The following is a 23,281-nucleotide window of genomic DNA, read 5'->3' as shown; positions in this document are numbered from 1 at the left end:
CTGCCGATTTGTGGACCTGACTTCTCCTCTTTATCAAGAAATGTTTGCATGCTCCATTAGGGCTCTGTTCACATGTCCAGTTGTAGTCGGTACAGTATTTAAAAAAAAACAAAAAAACCCCAAACAAACTAATACGCTAGAGTACGTATTAGATTCAGGGAGCAGACAGAGACGTGGTCAGGTAACGGTCCGAGGTCAGAAGCCAGGAGGAAACAACAAAAACAGGAAGTGGGCAGAGAGGGGTCAATAAACAGTCTGGGGTCAAAAAGCCTAGATCAGAACACAAGCACAAACACAAGTCAAGAGCACAACTGCAGAACCAGAGAGTACGACTGGCGAGGTTCTGGGCGAGCATGCTCAGTCATTACCAGGAAGATGGAACATGTCACGTCCCCACCGGAGTCCGCTCCTGTGACTTCTGCTCCGATCGCCAGATGACGCCATGTTCCCACCATGGATAGTGCTGGTGATGGGAGAGGAGTCGGTGCCCGTGGCTCTGCTGAGCACAGGCTCCGCTCAACCACTAGGCTGGGTGTCCCTGGAACCTGCAGTACCACTGGCTGACTGTAGGTGGTGTGTGTCTTCCAGCTGAAGTTGCTAACATTCACCTGCAGCCAATGGGAAGACACCACATCCTTCTTATTCCCCCTCCTGTCACATGACCACTGCCAGAGATAGTTCTGTACTCCTGGCTCATGTGCTGTTTGTATTGTGATTCCTGTGTACTGACCTTTGCTTGTTGTTTGACTACGCTCCTGCCTGTCGTTTTTGTTCCTTGCTGCCAGTTCTGGATTTGACCCCTGCTTTGTCTCCTCACTACGCCCTTGCCTGCCGATTCTGTTCCTGTTTTGCAGCTCCTGGTTTTTGACCCTGCCTGACGACCACGGACTACAGTCTACCACAGGTAGCGATCTCTGAGGCTCTGTGTAATTCCAAATCCCTGTATAGGGGTTAAAGGGTTGCAGAGTTCTTGGGGTCCTGCTTTGTGAGTGGCTTTTCTCTAGACTCACCTTACAGCCAGTCTGAGTCTGTGGCTCCTATCAGGCATTACTGAACACCTGAGTAATCAGCACCTCCCAGAATCTGCATGGAATCCTGCGCTGTCAATCAATCTGTCAGCTAGTGCTCAAAGAAACACAGCAGAGCATCTCCAAATGCAAAATGCTCTGCACAAAGGAATAATGTCACTGCCGACTCTGTAATTCAGGACGGCGCAGCTGAGCATCACCTGTGTGCAAGATGCTCTGCACAGAGGAATAATGTCACTGCCGGTTCCGTAATTCAGGAAGGCACAGCAGAGCATCACCTGTGTGCAAGATGCTCTGCACAAAGGAAACATGTCACTGCCGGCTTTATAGTTCAGGAAGGCGCGGCAGAGCATCATCTGTATGCATGATGCTCTGCTCCGTAATTCAGGAAGACGCAGCAGAGCATCATCTGTGTGCAAGATGCTCTGCATAAAAGAATCGTGGCCCAAACTGGATTGGTTACAATGGATAAAAAGCGGATACCCACTATGGTTTCCGTTTTGCATCCATTTTTACTAGGGGCGTCTTTGAGCACCTCCAGTGTTCTGGGCATGTGCAGTGTTAAAATGAAGATTACTGGCCTGATGTATCCCCCACCCCAGTATATGCCTTATATACCCTCTGCAAAGTCACAGCACATGTCCTGCAGGAATACACTACAACACGGTATTAAATAAGAGTGATTATTTTATTGCAAATATTCTTCCTAGTGCAACGTCTTACATGTCAGCCCACAAAGATGTCCCGTCCCCAATTCACCGCCGATCCACCTGGACTAGTCCTGCCTATTGGTGCGAGCGTAGACCTAACCATTTGGCCACTTTCGACAAGTAGCCCTAAGCCATGCAGCAGTAGTGCGGAAGACTGGTGAACACAGAACGTGACTAATAATGGTGTGTATGGTATGTTTATGCCGGGCTGTCTCTTCTATATGTCTGACATTGGAATATCCAATGAAGAAGGACGGTCCTCCCCGAAACACATTGTACCTATAAGCAATCATATTCGTCACATCCACACTTGGCTTTAACTAGTCATTAAAGTTAAAAGGGGCAAAGTATTACCGATCTGGACATTGGGACCCCACCGATTGTTAGAACTGGGGGCTTGGGCCTTCCCTGATCTCTTCAAGGTCATGGCCAAAGGGTGTTGAATGGAGCCTATAGGTGTAAAGAATTTATATCAATCAGCACAAAAATTAGTCTTATTTCATAAAATCAACAATAATGCATTAAATAAATTATTGGAAAAAGCAACTGTACCCAAATGCGAAATTGAGCTCACACCATGAGTAATTAAAGGGAATCTGTCAGGATATTTTGGCTTTGTAATCTGAGAGCAGCCTAATGTAGGGGCTGAGAGCCTGATTCCAGTGATGCCTCACTTACTGGGCTGTATGTTGCTGTTTCAATAAAATCAGTGTTTTATTACTAGGAATAGGTGTCTCATACCTCGTAATCCTCCTTTTCTGTATAACCCTGCCCCCCATGTACACAGGAAGCCATGTACACAGGAAGCTGCCAATCAGTGGTGTGGGCGGGGTTATACAGAGCTCAGCATTCCGAGCTCTGCTAGATCTGCAGCAGAAAAAAACAATTACTGCATCAAAATGACAGCAAGCAGCCCAATAAGTGACACAAGACTGTAATCAGGGTCTCAGCCCTTACAGATTCCATAGCAAAAACCTGCTGACAGATTGCCTTTAATGGGTTGTTGTATATACAGATTTGACCGTGACAGCCATGATTCTCTGAGTGCTTCGTGCAATGGCGGAAGCCTATATCACTTTATTATTTGCAGCCAGTTAACCCCTTAAAGGACGTGCACAAATAATATCCATGGGAGTTTAAATCGGACACCTTCTTTAACTACATATGTAGAATCCCGTCCGATGTGGAAGACAAGAAAACTATTACAATCTATTTCTTTTCTATATATACAGCACCCATATAAAAATAGTAAAGCTCGTGGCCCACAGTGAAAATTAATAGGCCCGACACCGTCTCCGATTTCACACAATTTCCTTCGCAACAAAGTCGCCTCTTGCCATCCATCTCAGCCAACCGTCATTGATAACCACATTTTGTTTCCGCGTTGTTGTTTAGTTGTAATCCGAAAACTTCACAGATCGTCCCTAGGGTAAGAGCGAGACGTAGATTTAGTGTAGCCCTACAAGACACAAGACAATACACTTGACTTTTTTGGCAAGAATCCTTTTAGTGAGAAGCTGTCGCACTATTTCAATTACTTTTTTAATTAGCGGTCACTATTACCTCTTAGGACATTTTACAAAGCTGCCATCAACAGACCTCCCAGAATAAATGCCTCCAAGGGGGCAATTTCCAGTAAGAGACTTGTAATAACTGACAGTCTGCTTTCCCGAGTTACATGTCTTACACTGGTAACGCCTTAAGACATTTCACAAAGCTGCTGCCATCAACAGACCTCCCAGAATAAATGCATCCAAGGGTGCATTTTCCAGTATGAGACATGTAATAACTGACAGTCTGCTTTCCCGAGTTACATGTCTTACACTGGTAACGACTTAGGACATTTCACAAAGCTGCCATCAACAGACCTCCCAGAATAAATGCATCCAAGGGGGCATTTTCAAGTATGAGACATGTAATAACTGACAGTCTGCTTTCCCGAGTTACATGTCTTACACTGGTAACGACTTAGGACATTTCACAAAGCTGCCATCAACAGACCTCCCAGAATAAATGCATCCAAGGGGGCATTTTCAAGTAAGAGACATGTAATAACTTACAGTCTGCTTTCCCGAGTTACATGTCTTACACTGGTAACACCTTAGGACATTTCACAAAGCTGCCATCAACAGACCTCCCAGAATAAATGCCTCCGAGGGGACATTTTCCAGTAAGAGACATGTAATAACTGACAGTCTGCTTTCCCCAGTTACTTGTCTTACACTGGTAACGCCTTAGGACATTTCACAAAGGGTGCATTTTCCAGTATGAGACATGTAATAACTGACAGTCTGCTTTCCCAAGTTACATGTCTTACACTGGTAACGCCTCCTTTGGAAGTGGAGTCTCAGGGTTGGATGTAAAAATGTTCTAGTTTTATTTAAAGGGTTATTCCCAACATTCAAAATCATTGATTACCCACAGGGCTGAGCCCCGTTCTCAGAATTGGTGAGACTCCCCCCCCCACTGATCCAGGGACCTTCGAAGCAGATTATTATTAACTTTCTTGAAGAATACATGTTCTGGTCCTTCAAATAAAAAAACCACGTCCGTAAGTTATTGATAAAGATCCGTAGTTGTTCTTACTTCGGCCATTGCTTCTTTTTGTCTGTCAGCGGGACGTACATGACACCCATTAAGCGGACTTTTGTGATGACCCCAGCACTGTCTTTATCATACTGCTCCAGAACCTGGCTTCCACCTTCTGGTCCCACAGGTAGGACCAGTCTCCCTCCAGGCTTCAGCTGATTCAGCAGCTGCTCAAGAGAAGAGAACCAAAGGCAAATCATTAAAGGGATGTCGGAAAACTTATTTCCCTTGCCTGCACTACATATAATTTTTTTATTTTTTTTTTTAAACAAAAGTGCTTCATTTACCCTCCCCAGGTCCATCAAAGTCTTAGCCACTTGTCTCAGTAATTGTCTGCAGTACTGATATCAATCAGTGATCTCAACGGCTAGTGCCATCAATTGGGACAGAGCTGCTGAGCTCACTGATTGCCTGCAGTGCTTCAGGTTATTACAGACACTGAGAGCAGCAGAGAAGACTAGACCTGGGGAGGGTGAGTAAAGCACCGTTATTGTTTTAAAAACAAACTTCACCTGGAGACAGAGGTTTTCCGAAACTGGAAAACCCCTTTAATAGTATACAGCATAACAATCCAATAGCCTGTTTGAGTAGACCTAATTTTCTCTGACAGTCTCACAATGTGACTGTAGGATAGAGAGGGACAGGAGCTCCTATACTGTCACTCACACTAGAGGACCCTAGGCTTATCCGTAGGATTACCCCTGAAGAGGGAGATGCCAAAGTCCCATGCCTTACTATACTTCTGAGTAAAGCTAATCTGTTCCCCCCTCCCCCCAGGGAAGGAACGGGCAGGAGTGCGATGGAAACACAGAAAGACAGACAGGAAAAAACAAAACTCGGACACACTGCAAAATCACAGGAACAAACAGTAAGAAAAAAAAAGAGAAAAGCAAGAGAAGTAAGGCAGCAATAAAAGGAGAACAAGGGTTTAAACCACAACCGCTCACAGCAATACAGTGCTACAACCAGCAGTAAGTTCGGATCACACCACCAAGCCAGTATAGAGTAGCTATAGCTGGCACTAAAGGAAGTGTCTAGCCAGCATATATAGGAGGGGAGCAGATATGATTGGCTGCCCCACAGCATGTGATCAAAGGAGACTAACAAGCTGCACATTAGAGATTAACTCTTGCTGGCCTGTCTATGAGCTACAAGTTTGTGGGTTGACGCCAGAGTCTGCCTGCGCTGATCACAGACATCAGAGAAGATAGCGGGCAGAGTGCCAAAATCTCTAGTCTCCACAGATCCTGACACCGCCATGACAGTCAGCAATGTTTGTAAAAACCTCCTTGTGACTAGGAGAATATGAGCTATGTCTAGAATCATTTGGGGTTCATTTCTGCCTGGTAGTAATGTTAAAACTCCAGCAATGTTAACTAGGGTGGCCTAGAGCCGAAAGATTGACAAGCAGGGGCAGGCAAGCAGGGGCAGACAAGCAGGGGCAGGCAAGCAGGGGCAGAGCAACTGAGATCTGGTTACTCTGATAATTCACTTACCTCCTGTGGTACTGTTGCAGCTGCTGCCCCAACATGAATCGCATCGTAAGGACCTTCTTCGGGATACCCGAGCCTGCCATCACCAACTGTACAAGGGACATACATAAACAATCAAGCAATGGTGGGGGCGGCGATACCCCAAGTTCAAGAATACTGAGGACTACATAACAGGAGTGCATCATTGAGAAGACTGATAACAGAGAGTGATAGAAGAAGGGTCTTAATTCCACGCCAAGGACTCAATGGATCCAGGAAGAGATTAATGCTTCTTTAATAACATGCACAAGTCTACGCGTTTCTGGAGACACAGCTCCCTTCATCAGGACATTGGCAAGAGAACATCAAATCAAATTTTGATGTTCTCTTGCCAATGTCCTGATGAAGGGAGCTGTGTCTCCAGAAACGCGTAGACTTGTGCATGTTATTAAAGAAGCATTAATCTCTTCCTGGATCCATTGAGTCCTTGGCGCGGAATTAAGACCCTTCTTCTATCACTCTCTGTTATCAGCCAACTTTGGGACTGCTGCCTGGACCTGGATCTTATATATGCCTGCATAGTGGTTGTGACTGGCACAACCATTATAGGTGAGTGTGTTTTTATTACATATCTTCCTCCCCTTTTGGGGTAAGACCCTATTGTGCTTTTCTTTCCACAGTTTCTCATCACTGAGAAGACTAGCAGAGCTGCAGCAGGTAGAATAGTTTTACCAAAACTACAGCAAGAAGCCCAGTAAGTGACCAAATGCTGGATAGATGGCTTCTGCTCCTACATTATGCTGTTCTCAGATGGGGCAGCAATTGCTAAAAAAAAAGAAGCAGCCAGTACTGTGCTTACATGTCAGGTACAGACTGTAGACCGCGCAACATTGTGAATTTACTCCTTTAAGAAAAAACGTGATTTTAATTCCACCCCCTATAAATTAATAGTACATGTGAATAGAAGAAACCTTTTCATACATGTATTCAGGGAACTCTGCCTCTTTCTCCTCCCGGACTGAGACTTCATTCTCACAATTCTCAAATCACAGGTAAAATGTGTCTTCTATGAAAACAGACTTTCCCGTTACCACGTTACAAGAGAACAGTCAGTGCTCATAAAGTTCTATGGAGAACTTGCAGCAGAAGGTCTGTGTCTGCTTCTAGCTCCTCCCTCTTCATAGAATTTTAAAAGCACCAACAGCCATATATCCATATATGTTACACACAAGTCCCGGATCCGGGCTTTGCTCCCCTCACCCAGGTCCACTAAACTCTGTTGTGTCCCACATCAAGCTTTATAAATGGCTCGGTGAGATCCAATGTGATCATCTGACTAGGCCTGTATAAGGCTCATCAAGACACACACCTGTGCCTTGGTATTAAAATGTTATTCTTCCTGAGCCCTGTCTACCTGCAGCTACCTGTAGCTCTGCTGCCTGTCTGCGGTCTCCGGGACCTCTGCTGCCTGCCTGCGGTCTCCGGGACCTCTGCTGCCTGCCTGCGGTCTCCGGGACCTCTGCTGCCTGCCTGCGGTCTCCGGGACCACTGCTGCCTGTCCGCGGTCTCCGGGACCTCTGCTGCCTGTCCGCGGTCTCCGGGACCTCTGCTGCCTGTCCGCGGTCTCCGGGACCTCTGCTGCCTGTCCGCGGTCTCCGGGACCTCTGCTGCCTGCCTGCGGTCTCCGGGACCTCTGCTGCCTGCCTGCGGTCTCCGGGACCTCTGCTGCCTGTCCGCGGTCTCCGGGACCTCTGCTGCCTGTCTGCGGTCTCTGGGACCTCTGCTGCCTGCCTGCGGTCTCCGGGACCTCTGCTGCCTGTCCGCGGTCTCCGGGACCTCTGCTGCCTGTCTGTGGTCTCTGGGACCTCTGCCTAGTGACTTGCCTACAAACTTGATCCGTCCGCTGCTCAGTAATTCGGGGTCATCTTGCTGGACATTTTGAAGAGCGTCAAGGACGAGTTGTTCAATGTGCTCAATGCCCACAACCTTCCCGGTGACGCCCACCTAAGGAGGACACAAAAGTTTTGAGGTTGGTAACAAGTTTTTATTTTGTCTTCCATTATTTTTCTTAAAAATAAGTAGTAGCAATATGTATTATACTAAAAATATAAAACAAAAAGTTTTTAGGTTTTTGATCCTCGCCTTCCAAGAGCGTCACTTTTTTATGTTTTCAATAAGTTATATTTTAATAGTTTGGACTATAAACTATTTCATAACATTGGACGTATTTGACTTAAGAGCTGAGCTGTCACAATGATTATGAGAGATCAGGGAACCGGGGCTCCTCAGCTGTCCCTCAAGCTAAAGGGCCCTATGCTCTCACTAATCTCAGGGTTACTCCTGATGGTGGAGAGGCCCGAGTCTCCTTCCTGGCCTTGCTCCTGACCAGCCCTGATCTGATTCCCCCTCCTCTTAGAGAGGGATGGGACAGGAGTATGATGAAAACCACAGATAAAGACAGACAAGGGAAAACCAAAACTGTCATACAGCACGCACAAACAAAAGGTAAAGTGTTATGATCCGGTAACCGTGGAAGATTACAAAAAAATTCCCATTGATGAAAAAACACCACGAAAACAAAAGTAGTTAGTACTTGGGCTGACCGCAATCCTCTAACTATCAGACCACACTAGAAGTAGCCGTGGAGCGTTCCTAAACACCTATAGACGCCTCGTCACAGCCTGAGAAACTAGCTACACCTCGCAGATAGAAATGAGGAAATCTACCTTGCCTCAGAGCAGTCCCCAAAGGAATAGATAGCCGCCCACATACAAACGGTGATATAGGAAAACACAATACACAGATAGGAAAAATAGATTTAGCAAAGGCGAGGCCCAACTAACTTGATACAAAGAAAAGGAAAGGAAACTGATTGTGGTCAGTGCAAAATCCCTGTCGAAAAATACCAATCTCCTGATAGTAAAAATGGCGCTGGAGGTCAAACAACCTCACCCCCACTATATCAGGTACTCCTGTAAGTAATGGGAGCACAAAATACCAAAAAGAACACAAAAAATACAAAAGTGCAAATAATCAAATTAGATAGGCATAAAATCCCTTTTCCTGCAGAAGAGCTAGCAAAGGGGGAACCCCCATGCTCACAACACAAGAGAAACCAAACTTCACCTGCAAGAAAGCAAAACTAAAAACAAGGAAAAACAATCACCCTATGGTGGAAATCAGGAAGGAAGGCTTGATCAGGGAAACAGAAAAGGACAGAACTCCAAGCCAGGAACAGAGACTGAGGAAAATACAATTATAACCGGCACCAGCAAGGCAAAAAGTGCTCGTCTGCAATAGGACTTCCCTAATTCCCAATTAATGCCGACACCTGTTTGAGTCACAGGCCCAGACTCAGCTCCACTACCATTCCTGGCCACCAGAGGGAGCTCCAAAACAGCACCCACACAGACCATATTTACAACAGTAAAGACAATAAGAGATTCAGGAGGAAAAAGAACAGCAGGAAGGAAGTACAAAACAACAGGGATAAACTCCACACTTGCACCAAGCAATAAGCACAACTTTCACCAGAGAGTCTGGGACACCACACCTCACAGACTAACGTAGATTAAGCTATAGCTGGCATAGATAGAAGGATTCAGCCAGCATAAATAGGAGGGGAGCAGATGTGATTGGCGTCCCCACAACATGTGATTAAAGGAGCAAGGAGACCAGCAGAGATTAAGTCTTGCTAGCCTGCCTATGAATCAGCAGACAGCAGGTCGATGCCAGAGTCTGCCTGTGTTGATCCCGGACACCACAAAAACCATAAGGCAGAGTGTCAGAATCAGCAATCTGAACAGAGTCTAATGCCGCCATGACAGTCAGCAAAGTTTGTGCAAAACTCTATCTCATAAGCCTGCATCATTCCTGGCAGAGTCTGTTACATCGTCAGTGGCTTTGATAGGAGACAAAATAAATCTCCGTTTATTAATGGAAGATTAGTTATGGATTTTAGATTGCTGTGGAAATATCAGACTAACCATTCTAGCAAAGCAGGCAGTGAGGTAGCCGCTGCCCGAGCCCACGTCCAGCGCCTTGGCTCCTTCTTGCAGCTTGTCTTCTAGCAGCTCCAGTGCGTGTGCGTGCTACAAAACCAGACACGGTGTTAGTTCCATAATATTGTAATACTGGAAACATATATTTCTCACTAATCTGGTCCGGCACCCACTTTGGTACTTTACTGTGTGACCCAGACCCTATCCTCCGCTAGCTTCACGTCATGCATCACTTTGCAGATTATGGTCAATCACACCCATGAAATATCAGCTGCATGTATCATCAGGGTGCATGAAATAAAGCTGAACCACTGCGTATTACCTACACTTACCATGTGTGGTGCGCTGATCGTAGCCTTGTACCCTGCCGGAAAAACACATATACAGTCAATGGCTATGAGTGTTTTAGCATTTGCCTACTATGACTAACATTTTTTTTTTGGGGGGGGGGTCGCATTAAAATTGCAGCACCAGATGGTGTATCCTGGACCCTTGCCGCGAGAAAAACCTGGTACAAAGCTCTGCATTGTCGGCCATATTGCAGTCAATGATGAGCACAAGTGCATGAGGCTTAAAGGGGTTGTCCAGTCTAAAATGATGAGATCCATGTGACTGCAGACTTACGAATCCGCTTTCTCAGCCAGGAATGGCGGTCATGTGACCACAATCATGCCATATGCATATTTCCGGCCAAAACCCGACTCTGCGGACTCTACTACCTACGGCCCATTCTGTGCGGCCACAAATCATCTGCTCAAAGAACTGCCCGTGTGTGGCTGTTGGCATGTAGTGTCCCCCATACATTTTAGGAGAATGGGGTATAATCTACAATGCTGTGAATGTCGCACCTATACTCTGCGGGGAATCCATGTACGGGAAGTTCCTGATATAATGGGCTCGATCTGTGGCCAACAGAACCTCGTACACGACCTGCGATCGGATCACTCCATTCTCTGGAACAAAAAGTTCATACGTTAGTAGGAGAAGCTTTACCGTCATATATGTATATATATATATTTTCGAATATCTATGAGACATAAATGTAAATGCCTTGGGGCCCCCACTGATCCTGAGACTAAAGGGGCCACAATTCAGATGAATGGGGCCAGCCACAGTGTACTGTACATAAAGTGACTATCTAGAGGCCCCCCTCCACCCTCTGGATAAGTGACGGTCTCAGAGGTCAGGCCCTCAGCGATCAATAAACTCTGGCATATCCTAGAAATATGCAATCGCTCACTAAGATGAGAATACCCCTGTAAAGAGGTATTTTTAGGGATCAAAATTATTTTTTTTAGGTCACACTGTGCAAAACGCCCCCCAAATTAATAACATCACCTAAAGACTAAGCATTTCGGTGCGAAACGCGCGTCGAGTGAGGCGAGACCCTGCGTCTTCATTTTCTTACTTTAGGTGATGTACTCTAATTGAATGGGTTCTAAATATTTGCTGTGGCCTTTATAGATTTTTGCACGTCTTTTCAATATATATTGTAACTAGGGGATATGCTTGTTTGATATCCTCTTTCCTTATTATTAGGTGTGCTATGTACTATTACACGATATCTCGTCATCGATCCCCCGCGATAGCTCTTCAGCAATCCCCCGCGATAGCTCTTCAGCGATCCCCCGCGATAGCTCTTCAGCGATCCCCCGCGATAGCTCTTCAGCGATCCCCCGCGATAGCTCTTCAGCGATCCCCCGCGATAGCTCTTCAGCGATCCCCCGCGATAGCTCTTCAGCGATCCCCCGCGATAGCTCTTCAGCGATCCCCCCGCGATAGCTCTTCAGCGATCCCCCCGCGATAGCTCTTCAGCGATCCCCCGCGATATCCCTTCAGCGATCCCCCGCGATATCCCTTCAGCGATCCCCCGCGATAGCTCTTCAGCGATCCCCCGCGATAGCTCTTCAGCGATCCCCCGCGATAGCTCTTCAGCGATCCCCCGCGATAGCTCTTCAGCGATCCCCCGCGATAGCTCTTCAGCGATCCCCCGCGATAGCTCTTCAGCGATCCCCCGCGATAGCTCTTCAGCGATCCCCCGCGATAGCTCTTCAGCGATCCCCCGCGATAGCTCTTCAGCGATCCCCCGCGATAGCTCTTCAGCGATCCCCCGCGATAGCTCTTCAGCGATCCCCCGCGATAGCTCTTCAGCGATCCCCCGCGATATCCCTTCAGCGATCCCCCGCGATATCCCTTCAGCGATCTCCCGCGATATCCCTTCAACGATCCCCCGCGATATCCCTTCAGCGATCCCCCGCGATATCCCTTCAGCGATCCCCCGCGATATCCCTTCAGAGATCCCCCGCGATATCCCTTCAGCGATCCCCCGCGATATCCCTTCAGCGATCCCCCGCGATATCCCTTCAGCGATCCCCCGCGATATCCCTTCAGCGATCCCCCGCGATATCCCTTCAGCGATCCCCCGCGATATCCCTTCAGCGATCCCCCGCGATATCCCTTCAGCGATCCCCCGCGATATCCCTTCAGCGATCCCCCGCGATATCCCTTCAGCGATCCCCCGCGATATCCCTTCAGCGATCCCCCGCGATATCCCTTCAGCGATCCCCCGCGATATCCCTTCAACGATCCCCCGCGATATCCCTTCAACGATCCCCCGCGATATCCCTTCAACGATCCCCCGCGATATCCCTTCAACGATCCCCCGCGATATCCCTTCAACGATCCCCCGCGATATCCCTTCAACGATCCCCCGCGATATCCCTTCACCGATCCCCCGCGATATCCCTTCACAGATCCCCACGATATCCCTTCACCGATCCCCCATGATATTCCTTCATTGATCCACCACGATATCCCTTCATTGATACCCATGATAGCTCTTCACCTATCCCCACAATATCCCTTCACCGATCCCGCACGATATCCCTTCATTGATCCCTCACGATATCCCTTCATTGATCCCCCACGATAGCTCTTCACCGATCCCCTACAAGATAGCTCTTCACCGATCCCCCACGATAGCTCTTTACTGATCCCCTACACAATAGCTCTTTACTGATCCCCTACACGATAGCTCTTCACCGATCCCCTACACGATAGCTCTTCACCGATCCCCTACACGATAGCTCTTCACCGATCCCCTACAAGATAGCTCTTCACCGATCCCCTACAAGATAGCTCTTCACCGACCCCCCACGATAGCTCTTTACCGATCCCCTACACGATAGCTCTTCACCGATCCCCTACACGATAGCTCTTTACCGATCCCCTACACGATAGCTCTTCACCGATCCCCTACACGATAGCTCTTCACCGATCCCCCACGATAGCTCTTTACCGATCCCCTACACGATAGCTCTTCACCGATCCCCTACACGATAGCTCTTCACCGATCCCCTACACGATAGCTCTTCACCGATCCCCCAGGATAGCTCTTCACCGATCCCCCATGATAGCTCTTTACCAATCCCCTACACGATAGCTCTTCACCGATCTCCCATGATAGCTCTTTACCAATCCCCTACACGATAGCTCTTCACCGATCCCCCATGATAGCTCTTCAGCGATCCCCCATGATAGCTCTTCACCGATCCCCTACACGATCCCTTCACTGATCCCTCTCAGCTAGTTTCCATGCTTCTTCCTCTTCTAACAAATAAAATGTGTGTTCAGCCAATCACTAGCTGAGGCGTGTCACCACTGCGGCCGGTGATTGGTCTCCTTGGCCAATCAGCGCTCAGCCATTCTACAGACAATCTCTACTTGAAAAATGATCTACACTTTTCAATAGGACATAATGGAAAAGCCAAAAAAAAAACAAAACGCGGGCGTCTATTGGAGAATTAAAAAAAGGCCATAAAAATGCCCCCAAAACGCATAAAATAAACTCCAACACAAACCGCTTCATGAAACACTTGAAAAACAATCAAAAACATGATTCAAGGGAAAATACCAGCTAGGGTTTCCTGAGAAAGGAGGATCCCCTTGAAAAAGTAATTGGTTTCGCCCGCCTGGAAAAAAAACAACGCCTGCACAGATCCTAAAACGGTGTCATTGAGACAAGATCATAAATGAAATGGAGAGCTGGACGGCATTGAAGCCACAAGTGTGAATATTGGAGGAAGCAGGAGATGAGGGTTTAGTCTCACTTCGAAGATTGCTGATGAGATCTGTGTGCGTTTTTCCGCTTGAGGTCCAGGCCATGACTCGTGTAAACAGGAGTCCGAATGGTAAAGTAATGGAGGCCAGACGCAAGATCGAGCTCATGTCACAGGACCGGCGACAGGGTCCACTGCCTAGTCTGTCAAAAACACAGAAAAACAACAAAATATTATACACATGACCCAAGAAAAAGACTACACGCTTATTACATACAGCACCTTACAATAGGATTCTCCTGCTTAGTACAAATATGGCCATATGTATAGGTTTAATATATATATATATCCCAGAAAATTATTGCAATTACACGTTTTGTTATTCACATGTTAATTTCATTTGTGTGTTTTGGAACAACACAAAATAAAAGAGAAAAAAAAGGCAAATTGGACAGAATTTCACGGAAAACCCCAAAAATGGGCCATACAAAATTGTTAGCACCTTTCCAAAATTGTGGGTAATCAACTTTGTTTCAACATGTGATGCTCCTGCAAACTCACCTGTGGCAAGAAACAGGTGTGGGCAATATGAAAATCACACCTGAAACTTGACAAAAAGGGGAGAAGCTGACTCAATCTTTCCATTGTGTGTGTGTGTGTGTGTGTGTGTGTGTGTGTGTGTGTGTGTGTGTGTGTGCCACACTAAAGGCCCCGTCACACACAGAGATAAATCTTTGGCAGATCTGTGGTTGCAGTGAAATCATGGACATATTGTTCCATTTGTACACAGCCACAAACCTGGCACTGATTGTCCACAATTTCACTGCAACCACAGATCTGCCGCAGATTTATCTCTGTGTGTGACAGGACCTTAAGCATGGAGATCAGAAAGAGGAGATGAGAACTGTCTGAAGACTTGAGTACCAAAATTGTTGATATTTTCAACAATCTCAAGGTTACAAGTCCATCTCCAGAGATCTTGATGTTCCTTTGTCCACAGTGAGCAACATAATCAAAACCTTTACAACCCATGGCACTACAGCTAATCTCTCTGGATGTGGACGGCAGAGAAAAATTATTGACAGGTTGTAACGCAGGATAGTCCAGATGGTGGATAAGCCCCAATCATGTTCCAAATAAGTTAAAGCTGTCCTGCAGGCTCAGGGACCATCAGGGACAGTGCAAACTATCCATCCACATTTGAATGAAATTAAACTATATGAAGCAGACCCAATACCTACAGTCAAATATGGTGGAGGTTCAGAGATGTTTTACTGCCTCTGGCTTTGGATTCCTTGACTGAATCTGAAAATAACCAAACCATTTTGGGTCCTAATGTAGTGCCCAGTGTCAGAAAGCTGGGTTTGCGAGCAAGGTCATGGGTTTTCCAGCAGGACAATAACCCCATACTTCAAGAAGCCCCAAGACATGGATGGAAACAAAGCGCTGGAGAGTCCTGAAGTGGTGACAATGAGTCCAGATCTAAATTCTATTGACACCTGTGGAGAGATCTTAAAATTGCTGTTGGGAGAAGAGGAGACGAGAGAAGACAGAAGAGGAGACAGAAGAGGAGACAGAAGAGGAGACAGAAGAGGAGACAGAAGAGGAGACAGAAGAGGAGACAGAAGAGGAGACAGAAGAGGAGACGAGAGGAGACAGAAGAGGAGACGAGAGGAGACAGAACAGGAGAGGAGAGAAGACAGAAGAGGAGACAGAAGAGGAGACAGAAGAGGAGACAGAAGAGGAGAGAAGAGAAGACGAGAGAAGACAGAAGAGGAGACGAGAGAAGACAGAAGAGGAGACAGAAGAGGAGACAGAACAGGAGAGGAGAGAAGACAGAAGAGGAGACAGAAGAGGAGACAGAAGAGGAGACAGAAGAGGAGACGAGAGAAGACAGAAGAGGAGACGAGAGAAGACAGAAGAGGAGACGAGAGGAGACAGAATAGGAGACGAGAGAAAACAGAAGAGGAGACAGAAGAGGAGACAGAACAGGAGAGGAGAGAAGACAGAAGAGGAAAGAAAAGAACACAGAAAAGGAGAGAAGAGAAGACAAAAAAGGAGAGAAGAGAAGACAAAAAAGGAGAGAAGAGAAGACAAAAAAGGAGAGAAGAGAAGACAGAAGAGGAGACAGAAGAGGAGACGAGAGGAGACAGAAGAGGAGACAGGAGAGGAGACAGGAGAGGAGACGAGAGAAGACAGAAGAGGAGACGAGAGGAGACAGAAGAGGAGACGAGAGGAGACAGAAGAGGAGACGAGAGGAGACAGAAGAGGAGATGAGAGAAAACAGAAGAGGAGATGAGAGAAAACAGAAGAGGAGACAGAAGAGGAGACGAGAGAAGACAGAAGAGGAGACGAGAGAAGACAGAAGAGGAGACGAGAGAAGACAGAAGAGGAGACGAGAGGAGACAGAAGAGGAGATGAGAGGAGACAGAAGAGGAGATGAGAGGAGACAGAAGAGGAGATGAGAGGAGACAGAAGAGGAGACGAGAGAAAACAGAAGAGGAGACAGAAGAGGAGACAGAAGAGGAGAGGAGAAAAGACAGAAAAGGAAAGAAAAGAACACAGAAAAGGAGAGAAGAGAAGACAGAAGAGGAGAGAATACGAAGAGGAGAGAAGAGAAGACGAGGAGGAGAGAAGAGAAGACGAGGAGGAGAGAAGAGAAGACGAGGAGGAGAGAAGAGAAGACAGAAAAGGAGAGAAGAGAAGACAGAAAAGGAGAGAAGAGAAGACAGAAAAGGAGAGAAGACAGAAAAGGAGAGAAGACAGAAAAGGAGAGAAGAGAAGACAGAAAAGGAGAGAAGACAGAAAAGGAGAGAAGAGAAGACAGAAAAGGAGAGAAGACAGAAAAGGAGAGAAGAGAAGACAGAAAAGGAGAGAAGAGAAGACAGAAAAGGAGAGAAGAGAAGACAGAAAAGGAGAGAAGAGAAGACAGAAAAGGAGAGAAGAGAAGACAGAAGAGGAGAGAAGAGAAGACAGAAGAGGAGAGAAGAGAAGACAGAAAAGGAGAGAAGAGAAGACAGAAAAGGAGAGAAGAGGAGAGAAGACAAGAGGAGAGAAGAGAAGACAGAAAAGGAGAGAAGAGGAGAGAAGACAGAAGAGGAGAGAAGAGAAGACGAGGAGGAGAGAAGAGAAGACGAGGAGGAGAGAAGAGAAGACAGAAGAGAAGAGAATACGAAGAGGAGAGAAGAGAAGACAGAAAAGGAGAGAAGAGAAGACAGAAAAGGAGAGAAGAGAAGACAGAAAAGGAGAGAAGAGAAGACAGAAAAGGAGAGAAGAGAAGACAGAAAAGGAGAGAAGAGAAGACAGAAAAGGAGAGAAGAGAAGACAGAAGAGGAGAGAAGAGAAGACAGAAGAGGAGAGAAGAGAAGACAGAAGAGGAGAGAAGAGAAGACAGAAGAGGAGAGAAGAGAAGACAGAAGAGGAGAGAAGAGAAGACAGAAAAGGAGAGAAGAGAAGACAGAAAAGGAGAGAAGAGAAGACAGAAAAGGAGAGAAGAGGAGAGAAGACAAGAGGAGAGAAGAGAAGACAGAAAAGGAGAGAAGAGGAGAGAAGACAGAAGAGGAGAGAAGAGAAGACGAGGAGGAGAGAAGAGAAGACGAGGAGGAGAGAAGAGAAGACAGAAGAGAAGAGAATACGAAGAGGAGAGAAGAGAAGACAGAAAACGAGAGAAGACAGAAAAGGAGAGAAGAGAAGACAGAAAAGGAGAGAAGAGAAGACAGAAAAGGAGAGAAGAGAAGACAGAAAAGGAGAGAAGAGAAGACAGAAAAGGAGAGAAGAGAAGACAGAAAAGGAGAGAAGAGAAGACAGAAGAGGAGAGAAGAGAAGACAGAAGAGGAGAGAAGAGAAGACAGAAGAGGAGAGAAGAGAAGACAGAAGAGGAGAGAAGAGAAGACAGAAGAGGAGAGAAGACAAGACAAAAAAGGAGAGAAGAGGAGAGAAGACAGAAGAGGAGAGAAGAGAAGACAGAAAAGGAGAGAAGAGAAGACAGAAAAGGAGAGAAGACAGAAAAGGAGAGAAGAGAAGACAGAAAAGGAGAGAAGACAGAAAAGGAGAGAAGAGAAGACAGAAAAGGAGAGAAGAGAAGACAGAAAAGGAGAGAAGAGAAGACAGAAAAGGAGAGAAGAGAAGACAGAAAAGGAGAGAAGAGAAGACAGAAAAGGAGAGAAGAGAAGACAGAAAAGGAGAGAAGAGAAGACAGAAAAGGAGAGAAGAGAAGACAGAAAAGGAGAGAAGAGAAGACAGAAAAGGAGAGAAGAGAAGACAGAAGAGGAGAGAAGAGAAGACAGAAGAGGAGAGAAGAGAAGACAGAAGAGGAGAGAAGAGAAGACAGAAGAGGAGAGAAGAGAAGACAGAAGAGGAGAGAAGAGGAGAGAAGAGAAGACAGAAGAGGAGAGAAGAGAAGACAGAAGAGGAGAGAAGAGAAGACAGAAAAGGAGAGAAGAGGAGAGAAGACAGAAGAGGAGAGAAGAGAAGACAGAAGAGAAGAGAAGACAGAAAAGGAGAGAAGAGAAGACAGAAAAGGAGAGAAGAGAAGACAGAAAAGGAGAGAAGAGAAGACAGAAAAGGAGAGAAGACAGAAAAGGAGAGAAGAGAAGACAGAAAAGGAGAGAAGAGAAGACAGAAAAGGAGAGAAGAGAAGACAGAAAAGGAGAGAAGAGAAGACAGAAGAGGAGAGAAGAGGAGAGAAGACAGAAGAGGAGAGAAGAGAAGACAGAAGAGGAGAGAAGAGAAGACAGAAAAGGAGAGAAGAGGAGAGAAGACAGAAGAGGAGAGAAGAGAAGACAGAAAAGGAGAGAAGAGGAGAGAAGACAGAAGAGGAGAGAAGAGAAGACAGAAGAGGAGAGAAGAGGAGAGAAGACAGAAGAGGAGAGAAGAGAAGACAGAAGAGGAGAGAAGAGAAGACAGAAAAGGAGAGAAGAGAAGACAGAAAAGGAGAGAAGAGGAGAGAAGACAGAAGAGGAGAGAAGAGAAGACAGAAGAGGAGAGAAGAGAAGACAGAAAAGGAGAGGAGAGAAGAGAAGACAGAAGAGAAGAGAAGACAGAAAAGGAGAGAAGAGAAGACAGAAAAGGAGAGAAGACAGAAAAGGAGAGAAGACAGAAAAGGAGAGAAGACAGAAAAGGAGAGAAGACAGAAAAGGAGAGAAGACAGAAAAGGAGAGAAGACAGAAAAGGAGAGAAGACAGAAAAGGAGAGAAGACAGAAAAGGAGAGAAGAGAAGACAGAAAAGGAGAGAAGAGAAGACAGAAAAGGAGAGAAGAGAAGACAGAAGAGGAGAGAAGAGAAGACAGAAGAGGAGAGAAGAGAAGACAGAAGAGGAGAGAAGAGAAGACAGAAAAGGAGAGAAGAGGAGAGAAGACAGAAGAGGAGAGAAGAGAAGACAGAAGACAAGAGAAGACAGAAAAGGAGAGAAGAGAAGACAGAAAAGGAGAGAAGAGAAGACAGAAAAGGAGAGAAGACAGAAAAGGAGAGAAGAGAAGACAGAAAAGGAGAGAAGAGAAGACAGAAAAGGAGAGAAGAGAAGACAGAAAAGGAGAGAAGAGAAGACAGAAGAGGAGAGAAGAGGAGAGAAGACAGAAGAGGAGAGAAGAGAAGACAGAAGAGGAGAGAAGAGAAGACAGAAAAGGAGAGAAGAGAAGACAGAAAAGGAGAGAAGAGGAGAGAAGACAGAAGAGGAGAGAAGAGAAGACAGAAGAGGAGAGAAGAGAAGACAGAAAAGGAGAGGAGAGAAGAGAAGACAGAAGAGAAGAGAAGACAGAAAAGGAGAGAAGAGAAGACAGAAAAGGAGAGAAGACAGAAAAGGAGAGAAGACAGAAAAGGAGAGAAGACAGAAAAGGAGAGAAGACAGAAAAGGAGAGAAGACAGAAAAGGAGAGAAGACAGAAAAGGAGAGAAGACAGAAAAGGAGAGAAGACAGAAAAGGAGAGAAGACAGAAAAGGAGAGAAGAGAAGACAGAAAAGGAGAGAAGAGAAGACAGAAAAGGAGAGAAGAGAAGACAGAAAAGGAGAGAAGAGAAGACAGAAGAGGAGAGAAGAGAAGACAGAAGAGGAGAGAAGAGAAGACAGAAGAGGAGAGAAGAGAAGACAGAAGAGGAGAGAAGACAAGACAGAAAAGGAGAGAAGACAAGACAGAAAAGGAGAGAAGAGGAGAGAAGACAGAAGAGGAGAGAAGAGAAGACAGAAGAGGAGAGAAGAGAAGACGAAGAGGAGAGAAGACAGGACGAAGAAGAGGAGAGAAGAGAAGACGAAGAGGAGAGAAGACAGAAGAGGAGAAAAGACAGAAGAGGAGAAAAGACAGAAGAGGAGAGAAGACAAGAAGCCTTCAAATATGAGAGACCTGGAGCAGTTTATAAAGAAGAGGAGACGAGAGAAGACAGAAGAGAAGACAGAAGAGGAGACAGAAGAGGAGACAGAAGAGGAGACAGAAGAGGAGACAGAAGAGGAGACAGAAGAGGAGACAGAAGAGGAGACAGAAGAGGAGACAGAAGAGGAGACAGAAGAGGAGACGAGAGAAGACAGAAGAGGAGACGAGAGAAGACAGAAGAGGAGACGAGAGAAGACAGAAGAGGAGACGAGAGAAGACAGAAGAGGAGACGAGAGAAGACAGAAGAGGAGACGAGAGAAGACAGAAGAGGAGACGAGAGAAGACAGAAGAGGAGACGAGAGAAGACAGAAGAGGAGACGAGAGAAGACAGAAGAGGAGACGAGAGAAGACAGAAGAGGAGACAAGAGAAGACAGAAGAGGAGACAGAAGAGGAGACAGAAGAGGAGACAGAAGAGGAGACAGAAGAGGAGAGAAGAGGAGACAGAAGAGGAGAGAAGAGGAGAGAAGAGAAGAGGAGAGGAGAGAAGAGAAGAGGAGAGGAGAGAAGAGGAGAGAAGACAGAAGAGGAGAGAAGACAGAAGAGAAGACAGAAGAGGAGAGAAGACAGAAGAGGAGAGAAGACAGAAGAGGAGAGAAGACAGAAGAGGAGAGAAGACAGAAGAGGAGAGAAGACAGAAGAGGAGAGAAGACAGAAGAGGAGAAAAGACAGAAGAGGAGAAAAGACAGAAGAGGAGAGAAGACAGAAGAGGAGAAAAGACAGAAGAGGAGAAAAGACAGAAGAGGAGAAAAGACAGAAGAGGAGAAAAGACAGAAGAGGAGAGAAGACAGAAGAGGAGAGAAGACAGAAGAGGAGAGAAGACAGAAGAGGAGAGAAGACAGAAGAGGAGAGAAGACAGAAGACAGAAGAGGAGAGAAGACAAGAAGCCTTCAAATATGAGAGACCTGGAGCAGTTTATAAAGAAGAGGAGACGAGAGAAGACAGAAGAGGAGACGAGAGGAGACAGAAGAGGAGACGAGAGAAGACAGAAGAGGAGACGAGAGAAGACAGAAGAGGAGACGAGAGGAGACAGAAGAGGAGACGAGAGAAGACAGAAGAGGAGACGAGAGGAGACAGAAGAGGAGACGAGAGAAGACAGAAGAGGAGACGAGAGAAGACAGAAGAGGAGACGAGAGGAGACAGAAGAGGAGACGAGAGAAGACAGAAGAGGAGACGAGAGAAGACAGAAGAGGAGACGAGAGAAGACAGAAGAGGAGACGAGAGAAGACAGAAGAGGAGACAGAAGAGGAGACAGAAGAGGAGACGAGAGAAGACAGAAGAGGAGACAGAAGAGGAGACAGAAGAGGAGACAAGAGAAGACAGAAGAGGAGACAGAAGAGGAGACAGAAGAGGAGAAGAGAGAAGACAGAAGAGGAGACAGAAGAGGAGACAGAAGAGGAGAGAAGAGGAGACAGAAGAGGAGAGAAGACAAGAGAAGACAGAAGAGGAGAGAAGAGAAGAGGAGAGAAGAGAAGACAGAAGAGAAGACAGAAGAGGAGAGAAGACAGAAGAGAAGACAGAAGAGGAGAGAAGAGGAGAGAAGAGAAGACATCTTCAAATATGAGAGACCTGGAGCAGTTTATAAAGAAGAGTCCAGAATTCCAGGTGAGAGGAGGAAGAAGCTGTGGACAGTTCTAGGAGGCGACTGCAGTTATTCATTCCAAGGGGCGAGAAACCAAATATTAAGATGAGGGGGACAATGTTTTCTGATCTATTTTAGGGGTTTTATGAGAAATTGTGTCCAATTTGCCCTTTTTTTCTCAGTTTTCTTTTTTTTGTTACAGAATTTTGTCTTTTTTTTTTGACCCATTCATTTTCCCTCCATCAAAAAGGGAAAGGAAACGTGGATCTCAGAAGGTTACGCCCTCCCCGTTCTGTGGCCCAAGGAGAAGTGCCAGCACGTCTTCCCGAAATTCCGCCCAATGTGCCCTCTTTATACGAGGAGTATTAGAACGGCCGGTCACACATGCCACGTACCTGAGACAGGAGACCTGTCAAAAGAAGGAAAAAACCTCTTGGGTAAAGTAGGCACTTAAAGGGATGTTCCAGTTTTGGAAATCACCCATCAATCTTCAGCAGTTGGGAGCGGCCACTATCTAGTGAATGGGTGTGCTGTCCGGCTCTGATCACTGCTGCTGTTGGTGATGGGTGTCAGACCCTCTCCGATCACATAATGATGACCTACTTTGCAAAAGTAGTCACCCCCTTGCCATTTATCATGCTTTGTTGCCTCACTCTTTTTTTGGGGGGGGGGGGGGGGGTTGGGTGTTACATCATGCCATAACTATGAACATTTGTGCATAAGTATTCACCAATCGGAGTAAAAAAATATTTAAACACCTATTGTAATGTAGCAAAACCCAAGGGGGTGAATACTTTTGCAAAACCGAATATCTTGATTCGAGATAACCCCCTTTAAGCCTCCACCTTTGCAAGAGGTTAAAATGAGGACAGAGACGGCAGCCAAGGGGGGGCCTCATCAGTGCCAGGACCACCCTTCGGTGGTGACAGGTGCAGAGGATGCGGTCGCCATAGGCTGAAGCATCAAAGAGGTAAAACTGGCAATGAAGGGGTTAAAAAGGGATAAACAAGAACAATGAAGCTGCGAGTAGAAAAATTAAGCAAATTAGAGAAAATAAACACAAAAAACCGCAGTGTGTGTATTGCGTTTACAAATAAAAACACAAAAATGCAGCATTTATTACAAAGTGAGTACAGCACGCAGTGACGGCGCCGCAGCAGGCCCTCTCCCCTGCAGCCGCAGAGCATGCTGGGAGTCGTAGTCCCACACCTGGGGGCGGTCAGGCCTCCCGCGCACTCACCTCCACACCCACATGAGCCTTCACGGCAGCCGTATGTAAACACGCCGACAGGGTTGCTATGACGAACTCGGTCACCACGCCCCGTCCCTGACGAAATTAAATGTGATTGGCTGACGTTAGTTATGACTGCCTATGACCTCTCAGTACGGAGGGCGGTGATTGGACAGTGGCGGGACACGCCTTTAGACGGGCGGAAGCGCTGTGTTCGGAGCTGAGCAGAGGAGGGTGAGTAGTATACAGCGG

The 23,281-nt window shown here is 46.5% G+C and overlaps 2 protein-coding genes across 2 annotated transcripts in view; one reads left to right on the top strand and one right to left on the bottom strand.

The window, feature by feature from the left end:
- Positions 1–1,697: 1,697 nt before the first annotated feature.
- On the bottom strand, positions 1,698–23,122 carry LOC142257522 (protein-L-isoaspartate(D-aspartate) O-methyltransferase-like). Its single transcript, XM_075329666.1, has 9 exons — positions 23,039–23,122; positions 13,910–14,061; positions 10,649–10,753; positions 10,133–10,164; positions 9,786–9,890; positions 7,683–7,803; positions 5,824–5,909; positions 4,325–4,494; positions 1,698–3,162 (listed from the first exon to the last, which is right to left on the bottom strand). The coding sequence occupies exons 1-9, from the start codon at positions 23,050–23,052 to the stop codon at positions 3,150–3,152; spliced, it is 798 nt and encodes a 265-aa protein (XP_075185781.1). The 5' UTR covers positions 23,053–23,122; the 3' UTR covers positions 1,698–3,149.
- Positions 23,123–23,210: 88 nt separating this feature from the next.
- The window catches only part of CCDC32 (coiled-coil domain containing 32), a 28,492-nt gene continuing 28,421 nt past the window's right edge, over positions 23,211–23,281 (top strand). Inside the window, exon 1 of the mRNA XM_075331226.1 lies at positions 23,211–23,263. The gene's annotated coding sequence lies outside the window, so the exon portion shown is untranslated. The remainder of the gene's footprint in view (positions 23,264–23,281) is intronic.

This window comes from Anomaloglossus baeobatrachus, chromosome 12 (genome assembly GCF_048569485.1).
Source record: "Anomaloglossus baeobatrachus isolate aAnoBae1 chromosome 12, aAnoBae1.hap1, whole genome shotgun sequence".
NCBI classification, from domain to species: Eukaryota; Metazoa; Chordata; class Amphibia; order Anura; family Aromobatidae; genus Anomaloglossus; species Anomaloglossus baeobatrachus.
Note: the sequence above shows the minus strand (reverse complement) of the source record. Positions and strands in the feature narration are given on the sequence as shown.

Bases quoted from the DNA above. Each gene is read 5' to 3' on its own strand.
- LOC142257522 (XM_075329666.1), bottom strand. The intron at 10,165-10,648 runs GTGCGACATTCA...TTTTTCCGGCAG, and splicing joins GGATTCCCCGCAGAGTATAG to GGTACAAGGCTACGATCAGC. The intron at 5,910-7,682 runs GCAAGTCACTAG...TCCCTTGTACAG, and splicing joins CGGACGGATCAAGTTTGTAG to TTGGTGATGGCAGGCTCGGG.